Consider the following 12,642-nt stretch of genomic DNA (forward strand, 5'->3'; position numbering starts at 1 on the left):
GTCGCCTCACAGCAAGAAGGTCCTGGGTTCGAGCCCCGGGGCCGGCGAGGGCCTTTCTGTGCGGAGTTTGCATGTTCTCCCCGTGTCCGCGTGGGTTTCCTCCGGGTGCTCCGGTTTCCCCCACAGTCCAAAGACATGCAGGTTCGGTTAACTGGTGACTCTAAATTGACCGTAGGTGTGAATGTGAGTGTGAATGGTTGTCTGTGTCTATGTGTCAGCCCTGTGATGACCTGGCGACTTGTCCAGGGTGTACCCCGCCTTTCGCCCGTAGTCAGCTGGGATAGGCTCCAGCTTGCCTGCGACCCTGTAGAAGGATAAAGCGGCTAGAGATAATGAGATGAGATGAAAATATCCATCCATCCCTTATCTGAAGGCGCTTATTCTGTGCAGGGTCGCAGGCAAGCTGGAGCCTATCCCAGCTGACTATGGGCGAGAGGCGGGGTACACCCTGGATAAGTCACCAGATCATTGCAGGGTTAACACATGGAGACAAACAACCATTCACACCTACGGTCAATTTAGAGTCACCAGTTAACCTAACCTGCATGTCTTTGGACTGTGGGGGAACCCAGAGCACCTGGAGGAAACCCACGCAGACACGGGGAGAACATGCAAACTCCACACAGAAAGGCCCTCGTTGGCCACTGGGCTCGAACCCAGAACCTTCTTACTGTGAGACGACAGTCCTAACCACCATGCCGCCCTAATAAAATATTTCCAATCAAATTAATACTTCCAAAACATTAAAAATTTTGACATAAATTCCCAGCAAGCCTAAATAACGTCAGGAAATATATATTTCTAATTATATCAAACAAAAATAAGATCAATATCACAATTCAAAAGCACAAAAAGCAATGTCTATTGAAGAAAATGAGATGTGAGATATTAGTCTGAGCACTGAGGAATAATCTACAAGTTATTGAACTCTATCAGGATCGATTCATGTGTGATGTGAATTATGTGACCAATAAATTCTGTTCAGACATGACTGAGAATGAAGTGAAAATGGCAAATCACATGAAAAAATAATCCTGTTTCAACAACTGTCCTAAATCAAAAGGAAGAAGTAAATGAAAGCGAAAGATAGATACACTGGATAAGAGAGAAACTGAAATAATCTTCCTAATAATAATTATAGTAGTAAAACAGCCATTAAAATAAATTAAAAATAAAGAAACAGAGACTGAACGGGAAAAGGGAAAGAAAACAATAATGAAGGGGAGTGCTATAAAGATATGTAAGGAATGTGGACAAAGTTGATAAAATAAGAGGAGGTAATGAAAGGAAAAAGTAAAGTCAGGAAATCCTTTTCTTGGGGCAAATTTGATTGGATACAACACTTTAACATGAAAGCCAAGTGCATGTGATGTGCATGGTAATATGGCGGCTAGATGGCTTCACTCATCTGCACAGCGTGTATTGGCAAATCAAAGTCAAGTCTATTTTTATTGCACTTTTAACAATAAACATTGTTGCAAAGCAGCTTTACAGAATTTTAATGACTTTAAACATGAGCTAATTTATCCCTAATCTATCCCCAATGAGCAAGCCTGTGGCGACAGTGGCAAGGAAAAATCCCCTCAGACGACATGAGGAAGAAACCTCGAGAGGAACCAGACTCAAAAGGGAACCCATCCTCAGTTGGGTGATGATAGACAATGTGATTGTAACATTTAACAGTTTTAACATGAAGTCTATTTTGTTGAAGTTATAAACTGTTCATTGATGGAAACTTGAGTGAGAAACTGTTCATGACAACTGCAGTCCTAAAGTTAGCAAGACAACTGTAGTCCTCAGCCATAAAAGCATTACTGCAAGTGTCCAGAGCATCTTCCAAGTGTGACTTTCGACTGTCCTTATGGGGCCGAACTCCACAGGAGCGATGTGATGAGACTCCAGCCAGACATAGGGCATCAGGATGGATCAGGTCCCGAGGGGCCAGACGCTGAGTCAGCATCTCGATCTCAGGATCGACATGTAACTCAGAGGGACAGATTTTGGGGGGGGGACAGAGAAAACACAGGTTGTTAGGTATGCCCAATGTCACCAGATGAGGAAGAACAGTATACATTTTGTCCTGAGCGCAAGCAGGGACTCCGGCAAAACCAACTATGACAGCATAACTAAAAGAGGAGGCTCCCCAGATAAGCTCTCCAGATATTTTGCGTAGAGATCAGTGAGTACGCCCCATCACCCCCTCTTTTATCAGCAGCCAATTGGAATTGTTTAAGGTTTTTTTTTTTTTTTTTGGTCTTTTTTCACATGATTGGACAGTGTTTTTATAGACCTTCATATTTGCGGTTGTCACTCACTGTTGCTTGTTAGACTGGAGTTTTCACAAGACAGCAAGTTCAAGTGGACGCATAAAGAAAGAAAATTATTTTTATATAGAAACATCCTTTTACACAGAGTACACTGGAAGAAAAAAAAGAGAATAAAGGAGCTTGGACCGGACCAGCCCAGTTTAACCATTAAGAGGCAGGTGATCAGGGGCGGGCTTAGGTTTTGTTTATTATATTTAATGCCATGCATTTTTTCATTCTCCCTTTTTGGGGTTCTTTAAATAAAAGCTTTCCTCATAATGTGAATATCTCTCAAAACAAACTAAATAAAATCTCAACTAAAACTAGCTCTTAATTCCTCAAAAATAAAAATCAACCTAACTGCTTATGCACTCCTAAAACTAGACTGACATGTAAAACCAAACTGAAAGCCTCAATAATAAAAACTAATGAAAATGCAAAAACTACAACTTTTTAGCATCAGTTGCCACTGATTAGCATGACGGTTTCACAGGCAGTGCCAGTTGAGAGCTCGAAAGTCAGATAGTGGTTTCTGACCTTGCCTTTTGTGCACTGAGATGTCTCAGAATTCCCTGAATCTTTTCACAATATTATGTACTGTTGATTCTCAAATACCTCAAATCTTGCGTTGAGAAGTGTTCTTTTTGAATCGACGAACAATTCTCTCATGAATTTTGGCACAAAGGGGTGAGCCGTATTCTTGCTTGCAAAGACTGAGCCTTTGGTGCTGCTCCTTTTATACCCAGTCATGTTCCCAATTAACCTGCTAATTGTGTAACCTTCCAAAATAGTGTTACTTGAATATCCTATAAACCTTTCAGTCTTATTTTGCCTCTGTCCCAACATTTTTGAATGTGATGCAAGCTTCAAACTCTAACTTCATTGACACTCACTGGCCACTTTAATAGGAACTTGTTCTTGATTCTAAGATTCCTGTTCTTGGCTGCAGGAATGGAACCCAGTGTGGTCTTCTGCTGTTGCATGCTGAGAAGCTTTTCTGCTCACCACAGTTGTAAACAGTTATCTCTAGCCGCTTTATCCTGTTCTACAGGGTCGCAGGCAAGCTGGAGCCTATCCCAGCTGACTACAGGCGAAAGGCGGGGTACACCCTGGACAAGTCGCCAGGTCATCACAGGGCTGACACATAGACACAGACAACCATTCACACTCACACCTACGGTCAATTTCGAGTCACCAGTTAACCTAACCTGCATGTCTTTGGACTGTGGGGGAAACCGGAGCACCCGGAGGAAACCCACGCGGACACGGGGAGAACATGCAAACTCCACGCAGAAAGGCCCTCGCCAGCCCCGGGGCTCGAACCCAGGACCTTCTTGCTGTGAGGCGACAGCGCTAACCACTACACCACCATGCCGCCGTAAACAGTTACTATGAGTTATTATATCCTTCCTGGCGGCACAAACCAATCTGGCCATTTTCCTCTGACCTCTTTTATCAACAAGGCGTTTGTTTCCACCCACAGAATTGTCACTCACACGATGGTTTTTTTTTTCACACCATTCTGTGTAAATTCTAGAGACTGTTATGTGTGAAACTCCCAGAAGATCAGCAGTTTCTGAAATGATCAAACCAGTCCATCTGGCTCAAACCAACACCCATGCCACAGTGAAAGTCACACTCTGAGATCACAATTTTTCCCATTCTGATGTTTGAAGTGAACATTAACTGAATCTCTTGAGTTGTATCTGCATGATTTGCTGCATTGTGCTGTGGTCAAGGAATTGGCTGATTAGAGAACTGCATAAAACAGCAGGTGGATGTGTGTTTATAATGAAGTGGCCAGTGAGTGTATATTTCCAAAATGCGATTAAGTTGGTCAGTAAAACTATTGGAAATATTTTCTATGTACTTTTGTCAGTTAAATACAGGTTCACGTGAATTAATAAATCACAGATTTTTGTTTTTATTGCATTTTGGAAAATATCCCAACTTTTCTGGAAATTGGGTTAGTAATTTATTATAAATATTTTAATAATGTATTGAATTATTTTATTTTTTGTCCCTTCATAACTAGATCAATTAATATACTCATTGACAATGCGCTATTACAGATAAAATATTGAGCCAAAAAAAGAGAGGACACTCTCCACAGTGTGTTCATCATGTCTGCCACAGAGGGAAATGACATCATGTGATGGTCACATGGTATTGCGATGAACCATTTGAGTTGCGGGGGGGGGGGGGGGGGGGGGTTCTGTTTGTAACGCAACTGACAGAATTTTTGCAGACATTAATAAATTAAGATATTTAAATTATTTAAATGAGATTCAGTTTAAATAATATTATTTTTAATTTGTATTTAGACTTTTGAATTACATAAAAATAGTTGTTGATTTTAACAGTTGTTATTCATTATTTTGAAAATAAGACTCCCTCAACTAAAAACAGACAAAGCAAAAACGGTCAGTTTAGGAACATCATGACAAATTTAAAAAAATAGTGAGAATAAATATTATCATCAATGGACATGGAATGAGTCCCAATTTATAGAATGACTCTTGTGTTTATACATGAAATGATTGGACAGCCGCCAAACACTAACTCAATTTGAAGCAGTCACTGAGTCACAAAAGAACTCTGGAAATGTATTTATACACAGTACAAGTATTTGTTGTTTGTAAGGGTGTGTGTGTGTGTGTGTGTGTGTGTGTGTGTGCGTGCATGTTTTAACCTGGTTTTAATGTCTGAGCCTTTTAAACATTTTTAGATATAATATGGTTGGTTGAAATCAGAGTGCGAATTACCCCACCATAATTGGGGGGTACCATCATGGTCCACTATCATATCAATGGCCCCCCCAGTCCTGTCCCGTCTCGTCTATGGAAGTCGGTGTCAGTAACTCAACACAATAACTCTGAACAATAATTTTTAATGTCATTAAGAAGCATGACAAACCATACAGTACTACCACAGAAGAAAAACAGCAGTACAACCTGATAACCTTCTTTGTCAGAACAAACTGGGTATCAACACTACAAATGAGTCACATACAGTTTATACACACATGCAGAACAGTCCTGCTGAATGTCTTTCGTCCTGCTGTGCCTCTCCTGTCTGCTGGGAACCCATTTTCTTTATTCACATGAACAGTGTATAAAACCTAACTGCGCCTACACTTGTACTGTAATTGTCTGTAGATCTTAGTGCTAATATTTACTACTTACTCTTTTAGCACCAAAAAAATGCCTGATGTCTGGCCCTTCTCTTTTCCTCATGTTTGGCCTACTGTCTCTGTGAATAAACTCAAACAGGGTACTCAGATGAAACTATGACTATCTTAAAAATAATACAAAAGGAATGTAAGTAAAAACAATAGAAAACATCCATGTACTAGGCTATTTTTCCTAGGCTAGCCTACTACCTGGCTCTTTTTATGTTGCCCCCAGAGGTTCTGATTGTAATTTTCCATAGGCTTAGCTAGGCCTACATCAGAACTTCTTGTGCCTAATCACACACACAGGATGGGCTTATGTGCCAAATGAATTTCAGAAGGGCACAATTTATTCATGATAAAATGAGAATGGAAACATATGGAGTTCTTCTCCTTTGAAATGAGAATCGTTTCTATACCACACTGTAATAAGCTTGATTTAAATAGAGACTTAGCTTATCTTGCTAACTAACGTTGGTAACTAACGTTAACGTCCGTCCACTGTAGCCTTCTGGCCTCAGTGGGTAAGTAATTCAATGTATAAAGATGTGACATGAGCTGAAAGAACAAATCACTTTAATAAATGAAAGTTGTAAAATAACACATTTTCAACAGGCTAAAAGTTGGTTAGCAACTAACATTACCAATGCACATCTTCTGCTGCAAACCACAGACTGTATAAATTGCTGCAAACCCATGGACTGTATCTGATGAATCAACTGAATACGGTGTGGACTAGAAGCTATTGCTTCTAGCGCAGGGCTTTTCAAAGTGTGGGGCGTGTCTCCCCAGGGGGCGCCAGAGTTCTTCGGGGGGGCGCAATGTGAGGAAAAATAAACCAGAATAAGTTACTATTGCGGACATTTAGCGAACTTCAGCTAGCCTTTGCCAGAGACAAAATGGATCGATTTTTAGTACCTAAAGCTACAGTGAGTGAGGAGACAGAGTCTGGGCCAAACAAAAAAAGAAGGAAGTATGACCACGATTATTTAAAATTTGGATTTTCATGGACTGGATCTGAAGATGCTCCACTGCCACAGTGTGTTGTCTGCCAAGAGGTGCTAGCTAATGATGCTATGAGATGTTTAAAATGTGTAAAACAAGATGTTTAAAAAAAGCACAGATGTTTAAAATGTGTAAAAGAAAAAAATAAAAATGTGTACAACACCCATTTTTTTTAAATACGAATGGAACATTAAGTATAGCAACAACAAAAATTGGGGAGGGGGGGCGCTGTTGTTTATTTGGTCTCTGCGGGGGGGGGGGGGGGGGGGGGGGCTGACTCTCCCACACTTTGAAAACCCCTGCTCTAGCGCGTTCTAGCGCTGCACTGCGGTCTGCGCGGCCATCTTGGAAGTCACTCGCTCCAGAGCGCTCATAGAGTACACATCATAGAGTAAACATTCACCGATTCGTTTCCGCGTTAGAGGGCTTAAAAGCTTTGATTTTTTAAGAATTTAGACATCTGAAGTGATGGAGCACTACTGTGAAAGTTTGGATAAGCAGGCACGGGAGCATTATGCTGAGAAGGTACGTTTCATTGAGAATGTAGATCCATACACTGTTTGTGAGAAGGAATGGAAAGCTGACCCCAGCTTGTTGCTGCATAATTATCAATTATTTTAGTCAGTGAATAAAATGTAGGCCTAGTATGTAACTTGTACTAACAACATGTGTACATAAACATTACTAGGCCTAGATCTTAAATGCCATTTGATGCAACAATGCACTGCAGTAGACATAAGCTACCTAATGTGACAAATATATCCATTAATCATTGCTGAAAGTACATAGAAAAGATAATAGTTTGTATCACATTTATTTTAGTAACTATGAAATTCAAGACAATTTAACCTACCTGTCACAAAGTGATCAGAACAAATCCGGATACAGTCTAGTCCTAAATTTGATCGGTTGATAGCAGCCAGCCACTGTCGTCTCCTCCGCTCGCTTTTCTCCTGTGCTGCAATTCCCTGGTTAGTCACGACTTTAGGGAGTCTGTGGAAGCTTTTGCCACCCTTTTCCCCCCGGCTACTACAGCCAACAATGACACACGTATTCGGCATTTTGCTTCGCTGAGCAACAACAATGCACTGACACAGCGACGTTTGACTTCCAATATGGCCGCCGCCGGGTGCGCGCTGATCTCGAAGCACTCTATAGAGTGCTTCGAGGTCAGCGCGCACCCGGCGGCGGCCATATTGGAAGTCAAAGCGCGCTGTGTCAGTGCATTGTTGTTGTTCAGCGAAGCAAAAAGGGGTGACAATGCCGAATACGTGTGTCATTGTTGGCTGTAGTAACCGAGGGGAAAAGGGTGGCAAAAGCTTCCACAGACTCCCTAAAGTCGTGACTAACCAGGGAATTGCAGCACAGGAGAAAAGCGAGCGGAGGAGACGACAGTGGCTGGCTGCCATCAACCGATCAAATTTAGGACAACTTGACTGTATCCGGATTTGTTCTGATCACTTTGTGACAGGTAGGTTAATATTGTCTTGAATTTCATAGTTACTAAAATAGTTACTAAAACAGTTATTTTAATTTCATAGTTACCGGTAGCATCCAGTATGCCGGCTGTTGTGTGACCGTCGTTCTTTCCCTCAGTCTCGTGGCCGCTTCAACATAAAACAACAGGGAAGCAACATGGGAGCAACATTCCCCAAGTCCAGCAATGCAGTTGCAATGTGCACACAAAATAGCATGTCTCTTGTCAACTATTATCCAGGGGTGTAGACTAGGCTGGGATAGTCTTTGCAAGGGTAACACTTTCCCTCTGATCACTTTTGTCTCTCCGTCTTCAGCAGTAAACACCGACACATCGCGGACCCAACCGGACACAAATCTATCGTATGCTTCCATGCTCTTGTAGTTCTGGAAATCCTTTAGTTCACAAAATGGACTTGGGTGAACCACTAGATAGTTCACAAGATCTATGTATGTTAAATGCAGCAACAAGCTGGGGTCAGCTTTCCATTCCTTCTCACTAACAGTGTATGGATCTACATTCCCAATGAAACGTACCTTCTCAGCATAACGCTCCCGTGCCTGCTTATCCAAACTATCACAGTAGTGCTCCATCACTTCAGATGTCTAAATTCTTAAAAAAAATCCAAGCTTTTAAGCCCTCTAACGCGGAAACGAATCGCTAAATGTGTACTCTATGATGTGTACTCTATGAGCGCTCTGGCGCGAGTGACTTCCAAGATGGCCGCGCACGCGCAGTGTTACTATTTTTAGCATCATCTCGGAGCCCTCTATAGGGGTGTCTGTCTGAAATCAATTTACATTAAAATGTTCCTACAATAAGAATGCCGAATGGGAGTTGGTTTGAATTATATATTCCTTTTCACAATATCAGAAAAAATATTGGACCCCCCCAAAACTTTTATATTTTTGTCTCTTTGGGGGGTACTGGGTCTTCATTGGGGGGTATAGTACCCCCCCAGTACCCCCCGTAATTCAAACTATGGTTGAAATGCTCAGCCTTGCCTTTTATTTGCGTATATGGTTTAATTTGCTGCTTATTAGACTCAGATTGAATTTAAACTAAGAGGTTCTGTTTTCATTCAAACCTGATATACAATCATCCATATACACGCCATATGATATCAGCATGTACACTTCCCTTAATTTCTGGCTGTAATAATATCTGTGTTGTAGAATGATGGAGGGAAAGAGATCAGACTCACCAGAACCCAGCTGTGTGTCCATGAAGAGTGACCAGTCAATGGAAGCCCCACCTGCCTTCAGAGACAGAGACAGTCCTGCTGATCTGAGGTCAGTATAGTGAGGTGTTTTACAGCACTGTTCCACCTGATCAAACTGACTGGTCTCATTATGAAGCCCTTCATGAGCTTTATCGGGTGTTGAAGCAGTAAAACACTAAACCGTGCAGTGCTGTGACTCTCGGACTGGCAGTGAGAAACTGTGTGCAGCATGGTGGTGTAGTGGTTAGCGCTGTCGCCTCACAGTAAGAAGGTTCTGGGTTCTAGCCCAGTGGCCGGCGGGGGCCTTTCTGTGTGAAGTTTGCATGTTCTCCCCGTGTCAGTGTGGGTTTACTCCGGGTGCTCCGGTTTTCCCCACAGTCTAAAGACATGCAGTTAGGTTAACGTGGGGCAGCCTTGGGCTGAAGTGCCCTTGAGCAAGGTACTTTCCCCCTGACTGCTCCCCGGGCGCTGTAGTGTGGCTGCCCACTGCTCTGGGTGTGTGTGTGTGTTCACTGCTTCAGATGGGTTAAATGCAGAGGATGAATCTCACTGTGCTTGAAGTGTACAAGTGACAAAGGTTTCTTCTTCTTCTTCTTCTTCTTCTTCTTCTTCTTTTAAGAGTTCAGTTCAGCCTGCAGTCCCTGAGCTGGAGGGTCTGTGGTGCTACACAAGAACATTTACACCTGGAACGTTAATGACTATATCACTATTGTATTCAAACATTTGTGTTTCTAAATGTGTTAGTGTCAGTGAGAATGAAGTGAAAATACCAAATAACATGAGAAAATAATCCTATTTAAACAACTGTCCTAAATGGAAAGGAAGAAGAATTTTAGGAAAGAGAAAGATACCTGGTATGAGAGAGAAACTGAAATAATCCTCCTCATAATAATTATAGTAGTAAAAAAGCCATTAAAAAAAAATGATCAGAGACTGAACTGGAAAAGGAAAAAAAACATATTGAAGGGGAGCGCTATAACAATATGTAAGGAATGTGAATAAAGTTGAGAAAATAAGGAGGTAATGGAAGGAAAAATATGGTCAGGAAATACTTTTCTTGGGGCAAATTTGGTCAGATACAACGCTTTAACATGAAAGCCAAGTGCGCGTGGTAATATGGCAGCTAGATGGCTTCACTCGTCTGCACAGCGTGTTTTGGCAAATGAGCTCTCTAGATATTTTACGTAGAGATCAGTGAGTGCACCCTGGACACACCCTCTTTTATAAGCAGCCAATTTGAATTATTTTTAAGTTTTTGGGTTTTTTTCACGATTGGACAGGTTTTTTTTTTTTTTAAGGACCTTCATATTTGCGGCTGTCACTCACTGTTACTCATTAGACTGGAGTTTTCACAAGATGGCAAGTTCAAGTGGACCCATAGAGGAGAAAATTCTGTTATTTTTCTACAGAAACATCCTTTTACACAGTGTACACTGGAAGAAAAAAAAAGAGAATAAAGGAGCTTGGACTAGACCAGCCCAGTTTAAACATTAAGAGGCAGGTGATCAGGGGTGGGCTTTGGTTTTATTCATCATATTTAATGGCATGCATTCTTTCATTCTACCTTTTTTGGGTTCTTTAAATAAAAGCTTTCCTCATTGTGTGAATATCTCTCAACACAAACTAAATAAAATCTCAACTAAAACTAGCTCTTAATTCCTCAAAAATAAAAATCAACCTAAAACTGCTTATGCACTCCTAAAACTAGACTGAAGTGAAAAACCAAACTGAAAGTCTCAATAATAAAAACTCATGAAAATTTCAAAATTACAACTTTTGAGCATTAGCTGACACTGATTAGCATGACGGTTTCACAGGCAGTGCCAGCTGAGGGTTCGAAAGTCAGACATTGGTTTCTGACCTTGCCTTTTACACACTGAGGTGTCTCTGAATTCCCTGAATCTTTTCACAATATTGTGTCCTGTTGATTCTCAAACACCTCAAATCTTGTGTTGAGAAGTGTTCTTTTTGAATTAACGAACAATTCTCTCATGAATTTTGGCACAAAGGGGTGAGCCACGCCCCATTCTTGCTTGCAAAGACTGAGCCTTTGGTGCTGCTCCTTTTATACCCAGTCATGTTCCAAATTAACCTGCTTATTGTGTAACCTTCCAAAATGGTGTTAGGGCAATTCCATGTAAATGTCAACCTCACCATGCAAAAATAAAGCAACATGTAATACATCAAAACCACTCCCAGAGATCTCACCTAGGCCTGTATTTTACAGATGTGAATAAGCTGAACCAATTTGTAACCAACCTAATATGTCACTGTCAGTCTTTCTTTCTTATAATGTAAACCCCAAGCTAAAATCAACTTTGATCATGTACAATTCTATATTATTGCCACAAGCCACAGAAATGTATGCTAAAATCCAAAAAACAGCAAAACAATAGCCATCCTAAATATTATTTAAGAACTTTGATAGTTTTAGCTGATATTTAGAGAGTTTTTCAAAGGGTTATGGTGGTTAAATTGCTGATTTTCTAAACATATGCCATGTCTATTTCAGATGCGTCACATCCATAACGGAATTATGTCACATCCATAACGCTGATTTTTTCTTCCTAGATTCTGCTTGAAATAGAAAATATTTTAAACAAAGGCTTTTTTTATTTTCAGCTAAGACTCCTTTATTAAATGCATGCCTGCATTTGGATATTATGTTTGCAATTTCACAGAGTTTGATGAATATGTGTAGTCACCCTGGAAATGGGGTATTTTTTCCGTCACATCCATAACGCATGTCTTTTTTGGCATTTTCTAGAGTTCTAAATGTACTATGGGAATTCTTTTTTTCCCCATGACTTCTCCAATATGAGAGGTCTTAAAAATATACAAAAAATTTTAAAATACTGGAAAGGAATAAAAATTAACTAGGTCAGTTGTTGCCATTTTGAGTCCAAATGTCACATCCATAACGCTGGAATTGCTCGTTACTTGAATATCCTATAAATGTTTCAGACTTATTTTGCCTCTGTCCCAACATTTGAGTGTGATGCAGGCTTCAAACTCTAACTTCATTGACACTCACTGGCCACTTTAATAGGAACTTGTTCTTGATTCTAAGATTCCTGTTTTTGGCTGCAGGAATGGAACCCAGTGTGTTCTTCTGCTGTTACATGCTGAGAAGCTTTTCTGCTCACCACAGTTGTAAACAGTTACTATGAGTTATTATATCCTTCCTGGCAGCTCAAACCAATCTGGCCATTTTCCTCTGACCTCTCTTATCAACAAGACCTTTCCACCCACAGAACTGTCGCTCACACAATGTTTTTTATTTTTCACACCATTCTGTGTAAAGTCTAGAGACTGTTATGTGTGAACCCCCCAGAAGATTGCTAGTTTCTGAAATAATCAAACCAGTCCATCTGGCACAAACCAACACCCATGCCACAGTGAAAGTCACACTCTGAGATCACAATTTTTCCCATTCTGATGTTTGAACATTAACTGATTC

At 40.8% G+C, this 12,642-nt stretch overlaps 1 protein-coding gene across 2 annotated transcripts in view; it reads left to right on the top strand.

Annotated features, from left to right (window-relative positions):
* Positions 1–12,642, top strand: part of LOC132887160 (NACHT, LRR and PYD domains-containing protein 9-like) — a 60,240-nt gene that overhangs the window by 20,160 nt on the left and 27,438 nt on the right. For both annotated transcript variants that reach the window (XM_060922624.1, XM_060922622.1), the window contains one exon: positions 9,136–9,252. In XM_060922624.1, coding sequence (XP_060778607.1) covers positions 9,136–9,252 — 117 coding nt within the window. The remainder of the gene's footprint in view (positions 1–9,135; positions 9,253–12,642) is intronic.

Source organism: Neoarius graeffei, chromosome 5, assembly GCF_027579695.1.
Source record: "Neoarius graeffei isolate fNeoGra1 chromosome 5, fNeoGra1.pri, whole genome shotgun sequence".
Taxonomy (NCBI): domain Eukaryota; kingdom Metazoa; phylum Chordata; class Actinopteri; order Siluriformes; family Ariidae; genus Neoarius; species Neoarius graeffei.